This window comes from Patiria miniata, unplaced genomic scaffold (assembly GCF_015706575.1).
Source record: "Patiria miniata isolate m_02_andy unplaced genomic scaffold, ASM1570657v1 HiC_scaffold_16, whole genome shotgun sequence".
NCBI lineage: Eukaryota > Metazoa > Echinodermata > Asteroidea > Valvatida > Asterinidae > Patiria > Patiria miniata.
The window spans coordinates 2,610,614-2,637,859 of NW_024037054.1; the positions used below are offsets into that span (position 1 = coordinate 2,610,614).

General features: G+C 39.5%; 1 protein-coding gene across 4 annotated transcripts; it reads left to right on the forward strand.

Annotated features, from left to right (window-relative positions):
* Positions 1-8,304: 8,304 nt before the first annotated feature.
* LOC119722661 (lariat debranching enzyme A-like) lies at positions 8,305-27,246 on the forward strand. Of its 4 annotated transcripts, none has more exons than XM_038192896.1 (10): positions 8,305-8,440; positions 11,944-12,034; positions 12,926-13,040; positions 15,784-15,908; positions 16,913-17,079; positions 19,184-19,310; positions 20,771-20,868; positions 22,725-22,799; positions 23,445-23,587; positions 25,135-27,246. In XM_038192896.1, the coding sequence occupies exons 2-10, from the start codon at positions 11,953-11,955 to the stop codon at positions 25,955-25,957; spliced, it is 1,755 nt and encodes a 584-aa protein (XP_038048824.1). In that variant the 5' UTR covers positions 8,305-8,440; positions 11,944-11,952; the 3' UTR covers positions 25,958-27,246. The 4 variants fall into 4 exon arrangements, with proteins under 4 accessions (XP_038048824.1, XP_038048821.1, XP_038048825.1 ...); XM_038192893.1 differs by having other exon boundaries at positions 8,338-8,462; XM_038192897.1 differs by having other exon boundaries at positions 8,338-8,440; positions 11,939-12,034.

The window sequence follows — 27,246 nt, forward strand, 5'->3', positions numbered from 1 at the left end:
AAAGATACAAACGTGTGTGTCGTGTGTGCGGGTACGTACGGTGGGATCGCGGTGTATTTCAAAGCTTCTCGCTGTGTCGACATGTCAAGCGGCCAGTACGCAATGTTCGAAATCACTGCGCTTTATTTATACCAACAAAACAGAAGCAGTAAGCTCGCGGGTCTGTAGTATCACTTATTTTATTATTATTGTTATTCTGGTTTAATGATCATTGTGTTTGTCGCCAGAGGCTAAAATCCCTGGATCCGCGCCTGCATAGTCTGCGGCAATTCTGCAGGCTGCGGATTTCTCTTGGTTCCAAGAACGTCCTTAGCGGTGCGATATTTCAGCACGAATGGGATTCAAGGAAGCGGGCGCCAACACACGCATTTTGCGTGCGGTTCGTCGACCGAGTGGTTGGTGAATGGGAACACGCAAGCTGCTCAGTGCGGGGTACAAAGGCTATACCGTCTGTCGTGAACTACCCCTCTACGAACCAAACTGCATGTAGTTGCGGATTCGAGTCTAGCCTGGGGTTGCGCGTGCGTGTGTCCTTGGGTAAGGCACTTTGTCACTCACTACTTCTCCCCATCCACCCAGGAGTAAATGGGTACATGTGAGGGCAGAAATGGTTATTGGGACTGGTTTATTTATTATTTATTAGATTATTTCTCAGGCAAAATACAAGACAACTGAACATATGACAGTTTTAAAATTCATTACATGAATGTCACAACAAAATGACAAACTACAAAAGGCTAAGATACAAGAAACTAAAATGCAAAAATCCGTTAAAAAACATTAAACATTAAATTGTGCCATACGCAGGCCTGAGGGATTGCCTAAAAAGCTAAAAAAAAAGAAAGAAAAGAAGCTTATCGAGAGGCTCTCCAACTACAGTGCAATTTTACACAAGACACATAAACAAACAAACAAATGAACGAACAAACAAACAAAAACACGACAAACAGACAGACAGACAGACAGACACAAGCACACAGAGCATAACAAACAAGCAAACAAACAAAAGTAGTTTACAAAAAATAAGACAAACACAGTAAGGCAAGATATGCATTTGGGGAAAGAAAAGACAGGTCCAAGCACAACACAGAACATTACAAACAAACAAACAAACATACAAGAAAACAGTGAGCAAAAGGCAACAAGGGAAGCAAAGACAAACAGGAGACAAACACACAAGGCAGGATACGCATGTACACAAAAAGGACAGCTATACAGACAGACCCAAGCACATAGAAAATAACAAACAAACAAGGAAACAAAGGAGCAAAAACAAATAAAAGACAAACATAAACAACTGAATATGCATATACGCTGAAGATTGAAAATCAAAACACAGTATCAAAACAAACAAATAAAACACACGGAAAAAATAGACAAAATAAATCAATAAAAAGCGAGAATACAAAATTCACTGACATTTGTGGCAGCATCAGGCTGTACTCACTAGCCTGGGACTGAGATTGTCTTTGGATGTTTCATTGGCCCAATGATCAGGGGTATTAGTAATAATGTAAAAAGGCTTTGATCGTAGTTAAAAGCGCTAAATAAGTTTACATTATTATACAGTGCAAGTAAAAAAAAACACTGTACACTTTTAAAATTGGCCATAGTTTTATTCTGTAGCAATAAAGATAAGATATTTTCATATGCACTTTTAGAGTAACTCTTCCTGCTTCTTTTGGTGACATTTTCACTGGATTAGTTTTCATGCATGACTGCTCAGGAGGCAATTAAAGGGGTGGGGTGAAATCTGACTTGCGCCAACTGGTCAGGGCTGGATAAGTAAGAAACAATTTAAAAGAGGCTTTCATTAGCTTTTAAACTTCGTGTTTATTTAAAAGATTTAAGTTAAATTAAAAAGGCAACTAAATTCCACGTCGTCTTAGTCCTCAACATGGCCACCATCTCGTTCAATGCACATAGATGGGCTCGGTGCATCATTCCTGCAACAGCACGGCGAATCACCTCCCTGTCTTGTCTGAGAATGTCAATTTCACGAGTTATCATTTCCTGGAGGTCATCCAGATTTGCCTACTGAAACTCTTGCAAGCAAGATCCACAAATCTGAACTGATTATGCATTCCATGACCAGAACCAAGACAATGGTTGTGTTCGTTTAAATTGTTTCATTCTTATCCAGCCCTGACCAGTTGGCGCAAGTCAGATTTCACCCGATCCCTTTGATTGTCTCCTGTGCAGTCATGCAAGAAAACCAATCCAGTGAAAATGTTACCAAACGAAGCAGGAAGAGTTACTCTAAAAGTACATATGAAAATATCTTATCTATATTACTACAGAAAAAAACTATGGCCAAATTTAAAAGTGTATATTTTTTTTTACTCGCACTGTAATTATAATTAACTTCATTTTTGAAGGCCTAAAAATAAATGTAAATGGATGGGTCATATATTTATACAACGTGTGCGAATCTGGAATGCTTTATAATCAAACGAAAAGGGCGAAAGAGGTAATTATTCACCAATTTCAGTGGATTAACACGGACTTAACAATTAATCAATGTATTACAGGTATTCAGGCTGGAAAGCTCAGTTTATAGTAAAGCGAAAATGCCACGGCTTTCTACAAAATAACATTATACAATGTAGTTTAAAATACAGGTATTTCACATCTGTGGTCATGATATAGGCCCCTAGTTATCAAATTACATGGGAATAATAACTTACCTTAGCTGTCCGCTTGTAGAGGCTCAACCAATCAAGAGATAACTCGTAACCGGACCGATCGCTAAATTAGCTGTACTTGGTTAGCTTTTCTTGGGCAGACCCATTTTCTGAACATAGCTACAAAAGTGGTTAATTAATAAGACACGACTCGCATTTGGTCAGGCATCAAATACTGTGGAGACGACAGGGCATGTTCATGTACAGCTGTGAGAAGCCTTTGAATTGTCTGTACTCTGTATACAAAAAACGCCTAGAATTTGGCTACGCATTTTATAAAACGGGATTGCGTATAAGGGATTTCCCCCAATGACAAATATCGCCTATGGTTGTTGTTTTGCAAACGGTGACGCAGCGCCTATTATTTAATGAATTGGTGCGCATGCGCCCTTTGTCGTGCAGATAAGGGAGTCATACTGAAACATTGAAGGGAACAATTTATAATTTTTTGACATTTTCGAGAAAAATGAAAAAACATCCCTACCAAACCTTGCAATAAATATTTACTATCTTTTCTAAATCTCTACATTGCAAGTTTGCAACATTACCTTACATGTGTAATTGGCCCTTGGAATAAGGATGTATCCATTATGTGGGTAGGATATTTCTCATCCTCCCAAATTCCCCGGTGAGAAATATTTACATGTTCCGTGTGTCCATTGTTTGTGGTGACGGCCTTGTAGCTGACTCATGACAATGGACGTGCATTGTTAATTTAATACAGGCCAACATTCATGTGTGGGTGTAGCGGCACGCGTGTTTGTTTGTGTGTGCTTATTGTACCTTCACCCTCTCGATAATAGAGGGGTATGTCGATTGCTGACATTTACCGAAGTAAACTGAAACATATGACTGACAATATTTTGGATAAGTCTATGACCTAATACAAATTTTCAAAAAGTCACCCATTAACAGTTTCATAGATACCAGTCTTAATCAAGCAGGCAGCCAGACGAATTATGCGCTGACCAATACCTAAAAAACAAAAGTACACCAGGAAATCGATTCAGATTTGCCCTGAAGATGTCTAGTTCCACCATTCGCACAGTAGATGGAGTAGAGAAATATTTGGAGACCAATGTTAACCAGAATTACCCCGACATGAAGGCATTCTGCAGCATGCAAACAATTTTTTAAATACCCTCCGTTCTGCTGATCTTTTTTTTATTAGAGTTGATATTTCTCATCCCCAAAAATCCCCGCATGAGAAATTGCATATTGCGTACATGTATGCATTGTTCGACAACCTTGCAGGCGACTCATGACATATGCAGCTGGTGCAGGTTCGGAAAAATACGATGGTGATTGTGAAACAGCGCGATTGTAGTACCTGAACCCTATCCGGTGTTAGTAATAGAGCGTGGAAGCGATATTTTACGAGAATACAGCACATCCGGGTGCTATAGAGGATCTACAACGTGTGTTGCTGCACCGGCTGATACACTATGACGCTGCTGTATCTTCCTCTTCTTTCTCCCAATTGGCCTTTAAACTTTAATGCTTTATCTTCCAAACGCTTTGGCTGATTTCAGCCAAATTTTGACAGGATCTTCACCGACATCAGGCGGCATATCGGGCAGTCACTATTATTTGGGGAGGGGGGGGGGGGAGTCAGGCTTGTGGTCACTAGTGGTAATTTTTTTTTTTTAAATTGAAAATGACAAGATGCTTCTCCCACAGTCTTCACTAGACAGCTTGCGTAAGAGGGGGTCATTTTATTCAAACATGTCAAGTGCCTCACATTGTCACATTCCTTATCCGGTTCAAGCCAAATTTGGTCATATGCATCATTTACCCAAGCCTAGCTATCACGAGTTTTTAAATGACTTGGGTCAAAGGTCAACCCGTGGTCACTAGTGGTCATTTCATGGGAAAATTGCAACATGGTTCTTTTTCTACGTTTTTCGCTTGATTTCAGCCACACGTGGTCAATTTAACGCCGGTTGACTGCAGGTGTAGGTGAAAGGTGACCCATTGGTCACTATTAGTGGTCATATTATAGATTTTACTTTCCAACATCCGGCTGATATCTTTGTGCTTCGTGAAGCAGATTCTACTCTAACAGGAATTGTATATTTTGTGACCTGACTAGGCCCATCCAATCAATGGCAATAAATGGGTCCTTAAAAAGGCTTATTTATAATTTACAACATTTTGAAAACATTGCAAATTGTGACTGTTATAAATGTAATATTATTAACTTCAATTACTGTCCAATCGTTCACGCAGATAGCAATTGAGTAAATTAAAACACGGGAGTCTGTGACTAGATGAGTCAGCGTTTAGTTTTATTTTTTTTTAAACTTTGATTTTATTTTTCAATTTTTTTTTCAGGGGGGGGGGGGAGAGTATTTTGACGTGGTGACGCCATTTATACCCCTATTTTACTGCTCAAAAACAGACCACATTTATATCATTTATATCATTTATAAAATTGCCCCCCCCCCAAAAAAAAAGAAAAAGGACAAAATTGGCAACCTGTTGCATCGTGACTGCCTGCGAGCGAGCACGTGCTTTGCACAGCTGTAGTTGTAGCCGACATGACAGAATGTACAATCTTTTGTCATGGGTTGCAGAACCGGATTTTAGCTTCGTGGGGTCTTGCGCAGTGGTGTTTATTATTTACATTCTCCATTATTTCTTCTTCCCGCTTCCTTTCCCCTTCCTTCTCCATTCTTCATTTTCTAATTTGCCGACAGCACCATGATTTTGTCGACAAAAGTGACTAATGGGGGTGTGACACCCCCCCCCCCCCCCGTAGCGACGCCCGTGCATGCAACATGCGATTACTTGGATATGACGCTATATTTTTGATCGCTGGAAACACTTGTTACGGGTATTTATTTCCATTAAAATAATCCAGATCACTTCTAAAAGCGATAACAAATCGTAGGAATTGCAAGGAAATGAATGTCTTTTTTCTTAAAAAAAGAGTATGGTTTCAAAATAGCAATACACTAAATGAGAACTGCTATGAATAAATGCAATATTAATTGCAATGAAAAAAACTATAAAATAAAAAATTCTGTGATCTAGGCACCAGCAAATTGTAGCTGTGATTTTAAGCTAATATTAGTTGAACAAAAAACAAACCTCCCACCCCCCCCCCAAAAAAACTTAATCAATGGAAATTGAAGCACCAAAGTTAGTGTAGAGAAAAAGTGTGACATTTCTGTTGTTATTTTCACGTCTAAAATAAATTTCAGTATAGCTTCCAATCAATGAACTGACGTTAAAATGCGCATGGGTAAACACCATGTCCAACCTATGGCTGATCATGTGTAAATGTGTATGGAGTAATTATTCTTTTCCTTTCTTGTGGGAAGTTGCAGATATTATTAAACTATATTGTTGAGCGAGTAAAGTACACCTTTGAAAAGGATATACCCTCATGTCATTTCGGCAAACAAAATTATTTTCTACTTCTTCATTTAGAATTTAGTAATGAAACAAAAATCCCAATCCACGACACCGAGTGAAAACTAATCGGTAATCAGGCCAATTCGAAATTGGGTTGTACATCGTAATCGGGTCCTGAGGGAGGTGACAGTCGGTAACATCCTTAGCAGCGTCCGGAAGACAGCAATTCAACACGCACCTCACAGAGCTGGAGAGTTGCAGTGCCCGGAATATCGACGGCCACGAAGCGAGCCCTTAACGGTCGACCGCAGTCGATCGCGATTGTGGTTTGGCTTCATGGGCGCATTGGGCGGTGATTGGTGCCCCGCATTCCTGGTTCGCAATAGCCCACTCGCTTGACCCAGCACGAACAATGTCAACGTTCACCTGTAAATTAATTAAAATAATTAATACGAATTGACAGGATGCCCTTTATTGAAATCCGGTTTGAGTAACATCTTCGATTGGGTTGTATATGCAAAATGAGCATCGCATTGAGCAAAATGAGCAACGCAATGAGCAAAATGAGCAACGAAATTTGAAAATGAGCAGCGCAATGAGTAAATGAGTAAAATGAGCAATGAAATGGGTAAATAAGTAAAATGAGCAACGAAATGAGAACAATGAGCAGCGCAATAAGTACAAAGAGCAACGAAATGAGTAAATGATTTAAATGAGTAATACAAGATTACGCATGAGCCATCAATCCATCGATTTGATCAAACTATCAATCCGTCAATCCACCCATCCATATATCAATTAATAAAGGGCGTCTTCGTTTATAATAGTATTCACAAATCATAACGACCAGAAGCTAAATTCTACACTCTAGAATGTGTAATTCACCTTCATGGTTTCATTTAAAAGGACCGGCTGATGAGAAAATGATTAAGAAAATATGGGCTCTTCAGTTAAATTATACAAATACGTCGGCGAAGGGAAAAATCAAATATAAAATTTACATTTCCCGAAAAAAAAGTTTGGTTGCAGTTCGCGCTGCTGTTTTAGACTTGAACCATCCAGCCAACCGGACTCTGAAATTTTCGTCATGTACAAATGTATTGCCGTCATATAGGATAAGTGACGTCATCGCCGCCGCATTTTAAAAATGTTTTAAGAGTTTATTCTATTGATAAATAGATTGCTAACCGGAACTAAGACGGAGGAGAAGGTAGATACGCGCGCGCGCAACTTGGAACTCCTCGGAGTGCCCACTGTGAGGGGTAAATCATCCCCGTTTGAGGATTAAGTTGTGGATCCACAATTTGATCCACAGCTTAATCCTTAAACGGGGAATGATTTACGCCTCACATACTACTTACACCACCTTATTTTCCTCAAATTTGCTTGAAGTGATCCGAAATTGCCTCGGATCGCACCAGGCTAGAATCCAAAACATTTTCAGGGCCCTTGAGCGGGCCCAGAACCCCTCGCCGTAATTTTGAAAGCATTTTGACACGAAATGCTTGGGAAATCGTTCATAAAGGTCGTGTTCAATAATTATGATAGACTTCATGTATACATGTACTGAGTATTATCTTCCACATGGAAATGAGTGGTTTCCACTGAATCAAGTCTGTTGGAACTAGTTTTGTGAAACGTTTTATTTATGCACGAAGTAAACTCACATTAAACCTCAAACCAATTTACCCGACCTGCATTCACTTTTAAGGTTTATTATTGGTTTGAAGAAAAATCACTAATTTAAATCAAGGAAAACAAAGCAAGTGTTCAAAAATGATATTTTATATTATAAACGTGTTACTTATTTGACACATTGAAAAAAAAAAATAATGCTATTTGACCTTTATGACCATAGTTGAGCTCTTGTGATAATTGAATAACATGTTTGTTTTTCCTAATTTTTTTTTAATAGGCCTAAATACCTCAAGTTCGTACAATATCAATCGTCTTGAGAAATGAGTAGCACTGTCATCTTCATGGAAATTGTAGAAGTCCCCCTTCTGATGTTATGGTAAAGCTAACAAAATCAAGAAAAAAGATAGGCCTAAACTTTACTTAATTAACAATGATATATAATTATATAGTTTCATTTTGTTTTTGGTTTATACGGGACCTTGCTTGGTAGCCCCTCCCGCCTTCCCCCTCCCGCCTTCAACAAGTGCACGAGGAATCGAATCAACCACCACCGAGAATATCTACCGCCCTCAAGCGCCGCTCATTCACCATTAGCCTGGTACCTGCGATGCTTGCGATGCCTGCAACACTTGCAAGCACTGCAAACCACGACAAAGACGTCGGGGATGGATTCTTTACATATAGCATGTATAGATTTTTGACTTTGTGGAGCACTGGAGGTTTAACTTTCATTCGATTTCTTTTTTTCTTGATAACTTGTGAGTATCTCCTTCAGTTCAGGTAGGAATATGAATATGATGATACAAAAGTGTTCAGCTCAGCTAGCCCATGACCATGTGTCTCAAATGCAAAGTCGGGAAATCAGCGATTTCTTGGACTTTGCACTTGCAGTAAAATGTAAAAGGAGACACATCTTATATTACTCCTAGAACTATGAGGCTCCACGTAGTGGAGCCTCATAGGTTCAGAAGCCCGCAAAATTGTTGTCAGCACAAAACACTAATTAAGTACAAAAACGTCCATCCCAAGCAGGCCGTTTTCCACAGAACCGCTGCACAGTTTGCCCCTAAACTCCATACAATACCTCATGACATACTCACGTTATGTGCACCCAACAAACATCGGTGGATTCTGTCTGTTTTTCGGCAAAAATTATGAAAAATATGCCCTTTCCGCACTGAGCCAACCTAACACTTGAAACGAGCACGCGTGCAGAATGATCGCAGTTATTTTCGGTTCGATCGCTCGGAGCGCGCCGCGGGGGGTACGTACTTGCACTTGTACGCATGTGCATACTATCGTTCCGCTCCTACACCATACCCCCCGCGGCGCGCTCCGAGCGATCGAACCGAAAATAACTGCGATCATTCTGCACGCGTGCTCGTTTCAAGTGTTAGGTTGGCTCAGTGCAGAAAGGGCATATTTTTCATCATTTTTGCCGAAAAACAGACAGAATCCACCGATGTTTGTTGGGTGCACATAACGTGAGTATGTCATGAGGTATTGTATGGAGTTTAGGGGCAAACTGTGCAGCGGTTCTGTGGAAAACGGCCTGCTTGGGATGGACGTTTTTGTACTTAATTAGTGTTTTGTGCTGACAACAATTTTGCGGGCTTCTGAACCTATGAGGCTCCACTACGTGGAGCCTCATAGTTCTAGGAGTGATCTTATATAAGATTTGAGGCTTTGCATGGTGGGGTATCGGTATCGTTTCGGTTTTGCGGTAACACCATGTGGTAATAACTACTGCTTAGAAGATATTAGTTCTGAGAAGAACTTGTCCTGCTTATTATCAACTTGCTAAGTAGTTTTTTTGTTCTGTTTAGAACAGTCCTGCTGTAAGTTCTAAAAGAACTTGTCTTTGGTCTCAACGTTTCGACTAGCCTGCTCTAGTCATCGTCAGGAGACTGAAGATCTCCTGACGATGACTAGAGCAGGCTAGTCGAAACGTTGAGACCAAAGACAAGTTCTTTTAGAACTTACAGCAGGACTGTTCTAAACAGAACAAAAAACTACTTAGCAAGTTAGTAATACTAATAGGCAGGACAAGTTCTTCTCAGAACTAATATCTAAGTTCTAAGCAGTAGTTATTACCACATGGTGTTACCGCAAAACCGAAAGGAGACACATCTTGAAAACATCGCCACCATTAGCTTGAGTAACTCCAGCTCTAATGCCTATCGCATTAGAGCTGGAATCACAACTAGGCCTACGTTAAAAGTACCGGGTCGTAAGAGTCCCGAAATCCCGGACTCTGCACTGTATCCCCAGTGCATTACAAAAAGGCAGTGGATATTTTGCCGGAGACGGCAAACCTTTAGTAAACGTTAGTTTGCCGGATATGCACTGAACATGCGCAGTTAGTGAGTTACTGTTTTTTGGTACCTCAACATTTTCCGGTGACAAATGTTAGTCTGGCTCCATGCCAATATTATCGTTGTAACCTCGTATTCACAAGATGCAAGATGGGATTCAGACCATTTTATAATTTCGGACTTTATTTCCCTTTAAAAAAAAATCCTCCAGAGCCACAAATCTGAAAAAGAAAATGTAATACTCTGCAATAAAATGTTTGAGACATGTTAAAATAATAAAAGAAGAATATTCTTATTTATTTGGGGATGGGAAAAAAAACAACTTAAATGTGGCTGGGATCAGGATCGAACCCGAGTCATCCCACTTACTAAAGCCTTTGCTTAACCACTGCACCAAACAAGCTACTCAATTTCTAGTGGGAATATAATACATCTTATAATTCAGCCCTAACTTAAAGAGTACAGCGCCCTCTGTTGATATGGATTGCCGCCGGCAAACCTTTAGTAAACGTTAGTTTGCCGTCATTACCTCCGGCAAAATATCCACTATCTTACAAAAACGGTCCATTTTCCCTATATTATCCCGACCCAGATTCCATAATTCATACATACCTCTGGCTCATGAGTCATACACGATGCAACAGACATTCACAAAGCTAGTAAGCGACTTCAAACAGAACAACGAAGACTAAAATATGAAATTTTTCGATGATTTTGGTGGCGATTCTCGAGAAACCATGAGAAAACGTCGCGCAACACTATTCTGCCGATTGCTGTTGACCAAAAAAAACCCACAACATTGGAGCTGGAGTTACTCAAGCTATGCCACCATGTGACTTTAAAGACAGTAGAGGGGAACACATTTCCCATGCACAATGACGTTTGATAAGATTGTGCAAAATTCATAATTGCGCACGTAACATTCTCATGCAATCTTAACTGAGTGAGCGCTCATTCTTAAGATTGTGTGCTCATTAGAATGTGCACTTGTTCTTAGTTAAGAATGCGAGCTCATTCTTAAAATTGCCCAAATTGCAAGAAAGCGCATAACACTATACAGAGCCAAATTAAATACGACAATTTCAGAAAGAGGTTGATAGTGCATAGTGTGAGCAAATGTTGGCACTGACTGATACAGCGCAGCGTGATATTTCGAGGATTGCCCGTGGGGCCTGTTTACCCGCTCGACAACAAGTGCTTGTTGCAGATGTTAAGATCATTCGATATATAAGGTGTCTGTTGAAGTAAGACTAATGAATGAGAATTAAGTATTCATGATGAGGTATCGCAATGTTATCTGCTACCCGTAGCAGAGCCCCATAGACAGCATCACCAACAAATTTATTGACTGCTACGAAACGACTACTAAGTACAAAAATGTGCATCAAAATGTAGTCTTTTGCCAGAAAACCGCTGCACAGTTTTCCCCTAAACTCCTATTTGTTTTTTGGCCTAAGTGATGTCAGTACATGGAATTCATCCCCGTTTTAGGAAGTCACCATAAAAATTCTACTTTTGTTTGGGATTGTGAATGTGAATTCACCCATTTCTTACTGTCTTACATAAAACGACACATGAGAGTTTGTTGAATACGTTGAGTTTTGAAGCTCAAGAGTGGCTATTGAGCTTGTTGACGCTTAATAGCACAACCCTTCATGGGTGATTGTGAAGTTAGGAGTGAAGTTAAAAGGGGAAGAAAATCCTTTTTTTAGGTCAAAATCCTTTTTTAGTAAAAATAAAATATGGTTATTGGAAGTAAAAGAAGATTGCTTTTATGTAAGGTTGCAGAAGTCATTTTTGAATGTAAAACACTCCAACAACTTTTTTTTTTTAATGAGGGGTCCGTAACTTCGCAATCGCTAATTTATGTTCCAAGTTTTTCTCTCTTAAAATGAATTGATGATGTGAGATGTTCTAAATACTACCGTTCATGCTTCTAAGGTTAGGTCTGCAAGATGAAGATAGCTGTGGAGGGATGTTGCCATGGAGAATTGGAGAAAATATATGCCACAATCCAGCATCTTGAAGAGAAAGAGGGTAAATTATCTACATGTAATCCTGTCAAGGTTTGGAATCTTAATTAAGGGAATAAATGTGTGCTCCGGAGGTTTTTATCACTCGTTTAATACCGCTTAGAGTCTGGGTGCTGATAATTACCCGAGCCGGAGGCGAGGGTAATTATCAGCACCCAGACTCTAAGCGGTATTAAACAGAGTGATAAATACCGACCGAGCACATATTTATTCCCATTCATAAATACCTTATCCGTAAAAAAATATCAAATAATTCGTTCAAAAAATCCCGATTTTGTTCAACAAGTTCACTTCATGCTTTTTGAAACATCCCCCTAGCAAAATAATGGAGTGTTCAGCTGGCGAGTAAGATGTAAACAACCCTTTTATGGAGATTGACGCGCGCGTAACATGTTCTGCGCGATGTCACGCAGAACGCACCTGGGGCGTTGCGTTTTGAATTTAGAACTATAAAATTCTGACTCGCTTGTAGTGTTGCGCATGCCTACGTGAGGATTGTGAACGTTCAACCAATGAAACGGTAAGAGGCACTGGATTTTTAGGAGTCCACATTTTATTGTGACACTGGAAAAGTGTTTAAGACCAGCTAGCCATGTCTTTATCATCCGTTTACGACCGGCCACGTGACGGGCTCTCGACCAATAGGAATAGCTAAACTGTCTGAGGTATTTATGAATGTGTTTTAAATACCTTGGCAATGTCTTTTTATTTGGGAAAAGTATTGCCACAATATTGCAGGTTTTTTGTTGACATTGATTTTTAAGAGGTCCTGTTGTGAAAGAATGAAGGCAAGTACATAAAGAAACATGATCTCAAAGGTTTAACATTTATTGGGTTGGCATTTTTTTAATTTTTTTTACGATACTGTTTTTTCTTTTGGTTTCTCTTTTGGTAGGCATTAAGGTGGACCTTCTGCTATGTTGTGGTGACTTTCAGGCTGTCCGTAATGAAAGAGACATGGAGTGCATGGCAGTGCCCAAAAAGTTCCGAACAATGAACTCTTTTTACAAGTAAGTCAAGACTGGCCATTATAACATTTATGATGTACTGTTTGAGCTAAATTTGATTTTCACGCTGAAATATATAGTTTTTGAATTGCTATTTGTCTTGCAATATAACTTATATAATTGTTTTTTGGATAATTACTTTTGCAAAATTTCAATTATTTGCAACCCAACAATAATTCAGTTCTTGTAGGATAGACTAGCTGGTCCCCCCAATGAGAGTTGATAATGTAGATACTGGGAACCATTCTATTTGCAACAGCAGATCATTTTATGCATAATATCAACTTGGAATGTAAATCTTATGCCAGAAGAAAGCAGACAAAATAAAATGAAAGTAGGTTTTTTTGTTAAAATATAACTCATAAGCAAGTTGAAACATAGCAGGCATGCAACTTTTCCTCGAATCAGCTGATTTCCTCTTTTTGTACTTCCAATGTGTGCCATTGAAAATAGAAAAACACTGTACAAAGTCTGGGAAAATTTTAATTTCCTCTTTTTGTGACTTCCCAGTTGCATGCCTGACATAGTGAAGAGAAACAAATCCTTAACTTGACTGAAATGATTAATTTTATTTGGTATCATATCAGCTACGTGGTTGATTTCAGTGGCATAAACCCTAACCTTCCAAAATCCATCAAAAGACATCCCCCCATTTTGGGGACTTTGGTAGGCAAGCCATGAGTACCAAGTCCATCAAAATCCACCTATAGTAGTGGTGGTCTTGTAGTGGATTTTAGCGGATTTGGTCTTGAAGCATTATGTGAAGCAGGGTCAGTGATGGATTTTGGCGGACTTGGTCCAGTACTTTAAAAGACACTAGGGAGTTAGGATTAGGGGAAGGCCCCTGCAAAAAAATCTGTCAACCCCTTTAATGGCAACTCCACTCCTGAAGAATTGTTGTTTTTTTGTGGGGGGGGGGGGGAACACAAAATAAAAACAAAAACAAGCCCCCCCCAAAAAAAAAAAAAAATCTCAAATCTCGAAGAATGGAAGTGATTGCAAGTAGCCAACCAATATAGTTGGAGAGAAACATCAGTTATTGGAAGCATCCTCAAATCTCTAATTCTACTGACTTCAGTAATCAATCACAATAGCATTTCAGATATTTTAATATGAATTAAAGTCCTGTTGAACAAAGAACAGTGACTCATTGGAGATATCCACTGGCCCCTGGAACACCATCAGAAGGAGATATAACACCTGCTTAAAACAAAAAGTGACCAAAAGCAATAAATTTGGAGCTTTGGAATGTACTTAGAATGATACGAATCCAAAATTTGCCAATTAACCACAAAGGGAAACTGACTTTGTGGTTGATTGAAAACTGGTACAAAAAAAACTGTATCCTCTCTGAGTGATCCCTGTTTCCTATTTCCAGGTTTGCAGCAGTGCTAAAATGTTGCTAGTATCGTGACTTTGTTCGTAATCCCTGGCTTCATGGCATATTTTACAAATGTTGACTGCTTCAAGGTGGTGTAGTAAAACTAGCCTCCCTCAGTGATCCATGGAGCATTCTATTCTTCCCCTAGGTGAAGCTGAGGGAAAATAGAATGCTCCATGGATCACCGAGGGAGGCTAGTTTGACTACACCACGAGATAAAGCAGTCAATATTTGTTTTATAACACCTCTCCCACAGATTCTGCTTGTTTTTTAAGTTATGTGTGATTAATTTAACATCAATTCAATTAAAATGTACTTCAAATTGAATATGAAAATAGGTGAAAATTTACTTGCACTTTTCCAAACTACCCCAGATGTTTGAACCCAGCTCTGTAGCGCCAGCGCGCGCTTGGGACTAATACACGCTATTCGCACACCTGTTGCTTTTGCACACAATACAGGTTCTCATCGCATAGTACATGTTCTTTGGTTGCTATGGGTATAGTACTTTGGTTGCTACGGGTATAGTACTTTTCGTCGTGCACAGCAAGATAGCAAAAATAGCAAATGTCATGTTACTTGCTCTCAGCCAATCGAGATACAGAATCTGTGGGTGAGGTGTTACAAAGGCGTTTATGGCTTCGGACTATAGTTGCCACTTGAACAAAGACATTGACATAATGGGGAACCGCTAACATAGGGCTGGATTGCTCACTTGGTGGAGTATCGGTACGGCAATCTGGAGGCTGTAGGTTCAAATCCTGCTTCAGTCAATTTCTTTATTCAACTTTTAAAACCTGTCCCAAAATTTGCTGAAAGAAATGTGGTGAATGGTCATTTCATGACTGACTCCAGACCATTAGGCCAAAAAAAAAAAGTCTCCGGTTTCTGGTATGGAGCTTGCCCCAAAAGTGGTGCGGCGACGCGGCTTTTTTTTTTTTTTACCTGTTTTTTTTTTTTTTTTTTTGGCTTCAAATGTCGGCTGATGACTGCAAATGGTGCCCGACTAAACTTAGTGCAAATATATGGGAGTCCAGAGAGGCCACATAAATCTTATTCTCGATCATAACCCCTTCTAAAAACACGTTAAAATTGTGCAGCAGCAGAATTCCAGTCAAACCAGTGAGTTTGGCGGTTTTGAAACATCATCTTGTATTGAAAAAAAAAACTTTTTCATTTTGCCGACGCGCATGGCTACGGCGACGCGCGCGCATACCAGAAACCGGAGACTTTTTTTTTTGGCCTTATTACACCTTCTTAACTAACACGTAGTATTCCTGAATAGTATTTGAATGTTTGAATATTGCCAAAGGCAATTTTCTTGCTTGACTGAAAGCTAAAACTCTAAAGTGGTTTGTTTTGAAGGTATTACTCTGGTGAGAAGAAAGCTCCGATTTTGACCCTGTTTATTGGAGGGAACCATGAAGCATCCAATTATCTTGGGGAGCTGGCCTATGGAGGATGGGTGGCGCCAAACATCTATTATTTGGGTGAGTTTATGGGGTTTGTTATGATTCACAAATCTCCAAACTATTACTGAATTTGGATCAAATTAACTTGAAGATTCTCAGATGTAACAGAAATCAAACAAGATTTGCACAGGTAATGTACCATGACAGAGTGGACAAAATGATTTAATTATGAAACCCTGAAACCAATTTCAAGGTACAATGTTTCATAACTATGAAACTTCAAGATATTATAGAATCATGAACGATATTAAGTATAAATCCTGCATCAAACTGAATCTATCAACCTGTTGCATCCAAGAGAATCCATCAGAATCCAAGAGAATCCAAGAACAGCCTGTATTATTATTATTATTAATAATTTCTGGTAATGAAACCAAGGATTCCTCAAAAGCGCCCTAGGCACTGTAGCTCGCAAGCCTGAAGAAACCTGTGGCCGGAGAAGACAGTGAGAAGAAGTTACAGTTTTAGAGGTGGGAGGAAATGCCCAGGAGAATATTCTGGGGGAAACCCATGGAATCAGGCAGGGGCTGAAAACCCAATCCACATATTGGCCCAGGCAGGATTCGAACCCGGGTCACAGCGGTGGAAGGCGAGGAAAGTACCGCTACGCCAACCTGACTCAGTATGAAGCCTGTTGCATGCAACAGAATCCATCAACAGCAAAGTGTCAAGCTTGTTGTGTTCAACAAAATCCATCAACAGCAAAGCTTCAAGCCTGTGGTATCCAACAGAATCCATAAACATCAAAGTGGGGAGCCTGTTGAGTCCAAGAGAATCCATCAACAGCAAAGTGTAAAGCCTGTTGAATTCAACAGAATCCATCAGCAGAAAAGTATAGAGCGTCTTAAATCCAGTAGAATGCAGCAACTATGTAATGTGCAGCCGGCAAATAAAACCAGAATGCATCAACAACAATCTGACAAAAATTGCAGAATACAGCTAATTAAGCAACAGAAATATGAATCATGAAACTCTTTGATCTTTTTATAACAAACGCTGATGTTCTTTGTTTTCCCCATTAGGTTATGCCAGTGTTGTTAATTATGGTGGCATCAGAATAGGTGGCATCTCGGGGATCTTCAAGCAGCGTGATTTCAGGAAAGGACACTTTGAGATCCCTCCCTACTCACAAGACACAGTCAGGAGTGCCTACCACACGAGGGGGCTGGAGGTATTCAGACTAAAGCAGGTGAGGAGGGACAAAGACTGGATGGAACAGGGGAAGGGGTTGGATGGGGCGTGGTTTAAGAAAGGGCCAGGAAGCACATTTGTGGACACGTACATGAAAGAAAACCCAACTTAATCGAAGGTGCCAGAAATCATTTTTGAGATAATTTCATGGTTTGGCGTTTAAATTGGCAAAAGAATATAGCTAAAAATAGTGAGATATTTTATTGCATATTCATGTATAGGCGTAGGCTTCTGATAGTACTTTGTTTGGAACCTTATTCATAAGCAACACACAGACTTCAGACATTAAGGCCTAAAATCCATGTGTCCGTTTTCAATGTGCGTATTGCGTTGTGCGTTTACCAGTTGCATATTTGTAATGCGTATTCTGTAACTCCATGTGTACGTATTTATCTGGACACTTGACGGATGTAAAAGCTCACAAAGAGAGCATGCAGCAGTTTTGGGAGTAGAAAAATCAAGTCTCAATGAAATTTGGACTAGTTTTGGGAAAGTACACATTTTACAAAATAAACGTCGACAAGATTATAACTTCTCAATAAAGTTCACAAGGGATAAATATTCGGTGTTTTAACAATGGAATATTGGAAAATGTAAATCGAGGCAGGCCCTAGCTTGTTTCAATAAGATTCACATATAAACTGCTTGGTTTTAAAGCCAACCATAAATATTTATCTTTTTACCCAACCACTGCATCATTTATTGAAGTTGCGGGCAACAAATTCCATGCGTATTGTATGCGTCATCCGTTTCAATCGCTACCTGAAGCGTTTAAAATTTCAACAGATAGCGCAGTACAGAAAATGCACTGCGCAATAGGGATACATGGACGTATGCGCGTTGCTTTTTTAACAACCGATTTTCACGCAACACACAGTGCGAGCTGCGCTTAACGCATGACGGACACATGGATTTTCAGCCTAAAAAAACACTTGCATCCAGAGATTGCCAAAATGTAGTGTTTCATATTTTTTTCCTGGCCATATTTAAAAGGTCTTGGTATTACAAAAGATCCACATAATGTAATACATTTACGGAGAAAATGTTGACAAACACTGTTTGTTTACATTTTGTACATCCGTCACATCACAAATTTGTATGCAGTCTATACGCATTTCAAGCAGTGAAAAAGGTCATCGAAGTTAGCAAATCTGTCAACGTAAGACTGGCGCTGCATAACATGCCTATCATAGAGGTGACAGATTTGTTGAAAATGCCAGATTTGCTCAAATGGCGTGAACAGAAAAAAATGTAACTGGAAATACAACAAGCAGCTCACATTTTGAGGACCCAAAATTTGTACTCCTTTGCACGGTGATTTTTTGGAAACATCAAATTATTAAGATATGGTTGTGTGAACCTTGATATTTTTACCATTCTTTCCAAATACATGTACATGTATTATCATTTTGTGGTGAACGTGTTTTCGAGCCCTAATGGTTGAATTCTGTGGAAAATGCTACTTAAACACAAACACCCTAGCATTTTCGAAAAATCCTCCAACTACCTCCATGTACAAATTGCATACAGCCGCAATCCTGCAAAATACTCTGTTATTTCTTGAATGTAGTCCTCGGAGGAGTGACCACTGCCTCAATCCTGCAAACTCCTTTAGCATCACTGTCAATATTATGAGGCAGAGCCAGTGACATCCTGGAGCAGTGCAGAGGATTTCAAGTAAAATGTAGGCCTAACTTTATGCCTGGCTGAACATAAACAACACAAGGTTGGGCCCAAGACTTTGACACAGTGCATCCAAAATCAGCCACACATTTTTGCCATATAGCCTCAATCCTGCAAAATCCTCCATTTTGCCAAGAGGATTTTGGAGGATTTGGGAAGGTTAGGGTTAATAATATTGTATGCACACCTGTATGTAGGGTTATTTAGCAATGAAGATTTAAAGAAGAAATCTTTACTGGGAGAGGTCTCATAAAACCCAGTGACGTTTTCTTTACAGATAATATTTGTTATCCATTTGGTTCATTCCCGAGATGGAAGTTGATAGACACAAATCTTTCAGTTTTCAACTTTCCAGAGGCATCTTTTTTTTCTGATTCCCTAATGCAAAATGCATCCGTCTCAACCATTCTTATCCCAAGATAGCGCAACCAATTGACATCATGATGTCACATGATTGGCCACGAGGAATATATCACCATGGTAACACACAACGGCTCCTCAGGGAAAAGACTTTTTTTAGAGACGACGTGCAAAGCAACACACTGGGTGAGAAGATGCTACTGATCAAAGATCAGTAGTAATAATAAAGCATTACGTAACTGTAGACTTAGTTTGTTTTGGCTTTTAAAGACAGCTGAGGTTGGTTAAGATCACTCTGTGATCTGTGTAAAAATCTCTATGATTATCTTAATAATAACAAGTACTTGTATAGCGCTTTTAAAGGGAAAATACAACATTTGCAATTATCAAAAAATAAAACTACCAGATCATTTTGAAATACCTTGCTGGACTGTTAGTGAATGACAGTGTAAAGCATCCTGTAAAATCATGGCACCTGGTATACTGTCATTTTCAAGAAAAGTGGTATTTTTGTATCAATTTCCAACGCTGATCGGCCGACCAGCGTTGGAAAAAACTGGCTTTTTTTCAAATACTGGCCCCAGTTGACCATCGCACTTGTTTGCAATCGATTACACACCTATGAACGGGTACAAGCCAGCTAGACTGGTTCCCTGACCTTACAATTCCCCAATGTATTTAAACTGCTCTGTTTCTTCTTAAATGGAGTCAGGGAACCAGACTACAGGAAAATGATTGTTTTTCTTGGTTTTTATAGCATTTTCGAACCCAAAACCTCAAAAAAGTCAGTGTAACTATATTTGCTATATATTTCCAACCCCGCAATTCCATCCATTTCTGAAAATTACAACAAAAGCAAATGATGTATTTTCCCTTTAACCTAAATCAAAGCTCTTTGCATTAATACCCCTGATCATTGGGCCAATGAAACATTGCAAATACCATCTCAGCTCCCTGGGGAGTATACAGCTCGATGTAGCCAAATACTCCTGGGTGGGAAAAAGCAATGAGAGACAAAGTGCCTTGCCCAAGGGCACACACACCATAACCCCAGGCTGGAATCGAACCCACAACCTGCAGAATTACCGGCAGACACGAGTTAATGCTCCAGACCACGAGGCCACGGCATTAGTTTTAGTTATACTATATCCCAGCATACCTGTTTTGTGTACTTCACTCATAGCAACATATTCGTGAGCTCAGACAACAGGGATCTCTTATCATGAAACTTAAATTGCCTGAAATTATCCGATAATATTTACAAGAGAACTAATTGCGTCAGGAAAGGCATGCACAGTTAAGGCCAGGTCATACTTCACACATATTTCATAGTTGAGCAAATTCGTTATTAGGATATCAGCGCATTTCACATTGAACAGTTAGTTGACAACATAAAGTTTGCGCCACATTCTCTATAGCAAAAAGTGCTTTATGATCTGAGCCTTACTCGAAACGCAACCATTGTGTAGTTTGGGGAGGGGGATCTAGTATAAAATCTGTAAAATCTAAGACATTTTGAGCTCCAGTAAAATGTAAATAGATTATCATTTCAAATGCCCCTCACAACCCCCCCCCCCCCCCTCCCACTGAAAAAAGTGCACAAAAATTCAAACATTTGCTACTTTTTTTTTTTTTAACATGAACAGGTTCGCCATGCAATGAGGAGCTGTTACATCATCTCAAGCCTGCTTACTGGTTTGCTGCTCATCTGCACGTCAAATTTGCCGCTGCAGTTTCACATGGGGTGGGTAATATCGTGGTGACATATTGTGTCCAAGAATTCAAAGTACACAAAATCTGTGCTGTGATTTGTAATCCTCGTTGAAACATGGAGGTAAATTTCCAGATCGAAGTGGCTGATCAATTAGTAGCATAAATTGAATTGAAAAAAAAAATGCAATGAATTAATCCCATTCCATGACCACGTTACATTTTTAGCTGTGGGATAGCTCAACAATAATCATGTCTCTCCATTAGTTAGTTAGTTAGTTACTTGGGCATTGGACTGACTCTCCATGCCCGCTCAACAGCTGCTGTATGCAGCTAGAGTTAAACTTAAAGGGAATATACATCATTTGCTTTTGCTGTAATTTTCAGAAATGGATGGAATTGGGGGGTTGGAAATATATAGCAAATATAGTTACACTGACTTTTTTGAGGTTTTGGGTTCAAAAATGCTATAAAAACCAAGAAAAACAATCATTTTCCTGTAGTCTGGTTCCCTTACTCCATATAAGAAGAAACAGAGCAGTTTACATACATTGGGGAATTGTAAGGTCAGGGAACCAGTCTAGCTGGCTCGTACCGGCTCATAGGTGTGTAATCGATTGCAAACAAGTGCGATGGTCAATTGGGGCCAGTATTTGAAAAAAAGCCAGTTTTTTCCAATGCTGATCGGCCGATCAGCGTTGGAAATTGATACAAAAATACCACTTTTCTTGAAAATGACAGTATACCAGGTGCCATGATTTTACAGGATGCTTTACACTGTCATTCACTAACAGTCCAGCAAGGTATTTCAAAATGATTTGGTAGTTTTATTTTTTGATGTTAGCAAATGTTGTATTTTCCCTTTAAATGAATGAATTAGTAACAATCGTTAACATTGTCCATTGCTCCTACATATTTTGACCGACTACAACCAAACTTTGTCAAAAGTACAGTAGCTCAGCCCCAACATGTCTCATGACCAAACTGGGGTCAAAGGTCATGGGGTCACTGGGATCAAAAACCTTTACTCAAAACACTACTTCCAGAAATTGCATGGCACAATCACGTGACTCCTGCATGAACACAAATTCATTGACCTGCAGCTTCCTGAGATCCAATCGAGCTTGTTCTGGCACTGTGGCCGTTTTTTTTTAAATGTTTGTATAATGGAGTATGTATTAGGCAAATGTTTAATTGAAATTCGGGTGTTGCCCTTCGCTGATTTTATAAGTTCTATAAGCAAAGTTTACTCAGTGCTGTGTGAGAGCTTGTGTGAGGTACACTAGTAAGCAAGAGGTCATGGGTTCAAGTCCCACTCCCACTTGCTTGTGAATTTCGTCTTCCAAGCTCCAAGACAATACTGAGTCCGCTAATTGTATAAAAATATGTTGGTTAAAGGGAAAAGCTTCTATATTAAAGTTACACTCACTTCAACACAAGTTCCAGGTATGCAACTTTTCCTCGGATCAGCTGATTTCCTCTTTTTTCACTTCTCATGTATGCCATTGAAAATAGAAAAACACTGTACAAAGTCTGGGAAAGATTTGAATTTCCTCTTTTTTGTGACTTCCCAGTTGCATGCCTGAAGTTCCTAAATAAAGATATTGGTTGTGGTACCCGCTGCTATATCAGAGTTAACCCTTTGCTGCATCTTATCCCAATAATCGGTGCACCAAAGGGTTAAACTAACAATCAGATCACAGAATTTATTTTTCCAATGTACTCTACCATCTGCATTCTAACAATTCAGATCCCTGAAGTTAATATTTCTTGCATACATTTACGTGTAATGATCATTTTATGATTGATTTTGATAGCATGTTTCACCAGTGAATTAAAGGTTTGGTAACTTTGATTTCCTCATGTACTTGTTTTGTGACAAATTCATAGTCTGAAGGTGGAGAGGAAAGGACAACCAAGTTCCTGGCACTTGACAAGTGCCTGCCAAGGAGGAAGTTTCTTCAGGTGAGATCTTGTTAGGTCGTAAGCTAAGCTCTGTGATTGTCACTTACATGTATATATATACATGTATATAGCTCTTTCCACCAATGCTAGGTCTCAAAGAGGTTCACAGTTACTACCCCTGTTTATCAGGCCATGAGATCAGTTTTCTGCAGCTGAGATCAGCGCAGTCTGGTCTCTACCCGCACAGGTAGCCATTCATACTCCTGGATGGTGAGAGGCTATTGTAGTAAAGTGTCTTGACCAAGAACACAGGGACAGTGTTCCCTGTCAGGATTTGAACGCATGTACCATGTTGCTCCATGCAGTATAAAATAAAAGAGAATTTAGCCAGAGACCCTCTGGTGTTTATTTAAAAAAAAAAAGTAAAAGAGTGCTTCAAAGTGATATTATTTTAACTTTGCAGAGATGTCAGTTTGATCATGCAGTGTCACACATGTTTTTATCTGCATATCATGATGTCCTCTAGAAATAATATTGAATACCATATGCCTGGCTAGGATAATATATATATATATAACAGGTATATAAACCAATACAGAGAACACCTGCCATATTTTTGGATTCCAAGGTAAAGTAGGGATTAATAACCAAAATCTTCACTGTGGATACAATGACCATTTTCATATTTTCATTTTCTAAATTTAGGTGGTAGACATACCCCACAAGACTGATGCACCCTGGGAGTTGACCTATGACACGGAGTGGCTTGCCATATTACAATCCACGAAGCTTCTTCTTACAACTAATGACAGGATTGTCCACATGCCTAATAAGCAGTACAACAACAGGTCAGTATTAGTGTCCGTTATATTTTCCTGATTACACACTTAAAGGGGCATGCCCTTTTGGTCGCAGCTGTTGCAGTTGTGTTTTGAGCACATAGCACATACCGCGTCAAGTTAGTTCTTGCCATTAACCCTAACCCCTAGGCCGTTTGGGCTAGCAACCATCCTCAATCCTGCAAAATCTTTCAATTGCCACCATGCACAAATTTAAGTACAGCCTCAATCCTCCAAAATCATCTGTTATTTCTTGAGTTTGTGGAGGGGTGCCCATTGCCTCAATCCTTCAAAATCCTCCAATAATCACTGTTAATGGGTTGGCAGTGCCAAAGACATTCAGAAGCAGTGCGGATGATATCGAGCATGGTGTAGGTCTCGGTTATGCATGACTAAAAATAAACAGCTTACAAACCTGACACAATCCAAAATCTTCCAAAATCAACTGACACTTTTGCCATTCAGCCTCAATCCTCCAAAATCCTCCAAAAACCACCTGGAGGATTTTGGAGGATTGAGTAGGGTTAGGGTTTAAGATGTAAATTCCATGCTCTTCAAAAACCCTTACTTTGTGAAAAAAAACAAGAAAAGAACAACAATGTATCTTTCTCTATGTTGGGCGTCAGTAACCCTCTCCAAAAGGCTTTGATTGTAGGTGGCCTTTTCACACAATCAGACTTTTGACTGATTCCATGTTCCTATATTATTAATACTGATGAGGAGGCGGGAACCAATCTACCTTGTGATAACTGCCTGATTGTTGAGCTGCAAATAACTCAGATTTGTAAAGAAATTATTCCGTAAATATAGGCCTACTTGGGCAGAGTTTTTATTTGTTTATTATTTTTTATTATTTATACAACAATAGGAACTCAGAAAAGACCTCATTTGAAAATGGCACGGACCGTACATTTTAAATGGTTCACATGATCTTCTCCATGTACACAGGCCTTCAAATCGTCTTCTGGATTGTATTCAATACACAATTGGGTCTCCCCAATGGAGGGCAAGAGATCCATTAACCCCCCCTATGCAAACATACATTCGTGCCAAGTTGTCCTTGCATTCAAAATCAATCAAGTGACTGTTTTCAACCCTAAAAATTCCCAGCCCACTCAAAGCAGGATTGACAGTCTGTGACTGTTTAAGTAACTTGATACAGCTATGCTTTGACTCGAGGAGAGTGATAAACCAGCTGTGACCACAACTTGCCTGCTTTGTCTGTTGACTGAGTTTGACTAGACAGTATTTGCTTGACATATGATCTGACTGCTGGTAACTAGCCTTTGTTAAAAGTATAGCAGGGGAAGTGAAGTGAATTTTGACTGTCTGTGGCAGATTGCTTAAATAGCAGGAGAGATAAGCTCTACCCTGTGATGTTTTGAGAGATTACTGCCATGATTGTTGTGTTATGTGTGTGCAGTGTTACATTGGAAATGCACAGTGTTGTCGCCCACCCAGTGTTGAGTGTAGTGATGGGGCTAATTTATATTTCATGGAAGGGTTAATTAAATTAAATGTAACTCTAGTTTCTTGATTTTTTGGGTGAATAAAAGGTGGGATTACAGTGCTTCACTTGAGGAGCTATCAGCTGTTCGGGAAATCTTCCAAGATGACTTGAAGATCCCGCTAAATTTCACCAAGACAGTGCGAGAGCATGATCCAGCCAAACCAGTCAGGAACACGACCCAGCCCCAGGCTGCAGTAAATCCGCAGACGACAACGTTCTGCTCCAAACTGTCTATATCCGACCCGTTCGCCACGATCATGGAGAGCACAGGTCAGAGTATCCTAGCAACCCCGTCTCCACTCAGGACTACCGGCAAGAGGGATGTAACGATCGATACTGAGGAGGATAGTGCCATCTATGATTCCTTCACTGTGCCCTTTGATACCTCCATCGAGGAAGGCAGTGAAGAGGACACTGCCAACTCCTCCAGTAATCCTGCCGAAATTAGTTTAGATGACGAAGAAGAGGAAGCGGAGCAGGTTCTAAGGACAAGCTTAAGAGATCGTTCTGTAGATCGGCCTCTCTTAATCGACTTTCCCACTCCTGGAGGACGTCTAGAGCCAAATTTGGAAGAAACCCTGCGCCACAAAATCTCCCTGGATGCCGAGATTGTGAGCAGCACACCCCTGAAGGATTCGCTGGTCAGAGATGCAACAATGCAGACCCCGGTTTTAACGATGGGAAAGTTCAAGCGGCGGAATCTTGAAATCTACTCCTCACAAGAGGAGGATTCACCAGCAGATGAAGCAAAGACAGATGGTTTGTCATCAACGGGAGAATCTAGTAGTACAGAGTCAGGGTCTTCCGGTAGTAAGAAGCTGAAGAGAAGGAACCAATCCATGTATGCATCAAATGATGATACTGAGTGAATCAAAAGAGGTGGAGTGTCTAGAAAACTTGTGTATCTGTTCATGTATTTGTACAATGTACTCATTTTAGTATGTCATCATCTGATGTGTACCACTTACTTTTTCTTAAAGCAAGATGGGGAGTATCAAAACCTTTGTATATACTTAAGATGAATTTGGGATATGAGACTTGATTTTCATTAAATTACAACTGCACAAATGTATGTGCATACATGAATACCTTTCAATAAACTTTTCAGTTTTGAATATGGAAACATTCAGAAATAGTAATTAAATTTAAGGACAATTTTATTTGTAAACAATCAGAACCAGTGTTATCTTGACCAATTGGACGTGATTATCCCATAAACCCCGATCTCCCCCAAAGAATCTGTTTTAATAGAAAAACAACTGGAATACGTTTGGGACGCAGTTTCCCTAGTTTATTATCCTGACAATTTATTGCAGATTGGGAATTGAGAAAAAATCAAGTGATTTATCAAGGAGTATTTTGTTCTCAGCATGTATGTTTGTATATTGCGGCAGAAAGTCCCCAATTAATTTTAAATGGTCTTGTGTTAATAAACACAGACAAAGTAGGGGAAAAGTCAGTGTATTTTTAATGAATTGTGTACAGACGTTTGGGAAGTAACCTTTTGAACATTTTAGGTCACTTTTTCCAAGTATTGGAGCGGGACCCACAGAGGTCGTATTGGCCAAAACTTTGACAGATGAGGTTTTTTTTCCCACTAAACAAAAAATTAACCAAAGGATGCGAAGACTAAGCGACCAAGTATTTGGGATAAATATGTCAGCGTTGAAGTCGAGACACTTTGTGATGGATAAGAAGTAATTACAAGTTCCTCACAAGTCTATCATAAGTCAATCACAAGTCAATCACAAGCCAGTCCCAAGTCATCAGACAAGATGTTCAAATGAAGAGTGACAAAGGCATTCCTTATACAATGTACATAATGTATACATGTAATTGTTCATCACCTGTTCAATTGACGGTGAATTACATTGTGATGTACTTGTGATCCATTCGTACATCGACTAACAGTGCTTCGTGTACTTTTTGACGGAGTATATAATCACATGAGTGAAGCTGATTATGTCCCAGTCTTCAGTTTTATATTTTTTGCATGCGACGTGTACAGATTATAAGAATGAGTTCGTTTTTTCTGTTGTCTCTAATGTTTTACGATCAATTTTACCTTAACGTTTGTTTTTAGTTCCTGTCGAGTGGTTTTTTTTTTACAAGTGATTCGTAATTAATAAATATTGAACGTCCGTGCTGAAGGATACTA

Excerpts from the sequence above, each read along its gene's own strand:
- LOC119722661 (XM_038192896.1), top strand. The coding sequence starts at position 11,953 with ATGAAGATAGCTGTGGAGGGATGTTGCCATGGAGAATTGGAGAAAATA. Across the intron at positions 17,080-19,183 it reads AGGTATTCAGACTAAAGCAG|ATAGCGCAACCAATTGACAT; the intron begins GTGAGGAGGGAC and ends TCTTATCCCAAG. Across the intron at positions 20,869-22,724 it reads CCGCTGCAGTTTCACATGGG|TCTGAAGGTGGAGAGGAAAG; the intron begins GTGGGTAATATC and ends ACAAATTCATAG.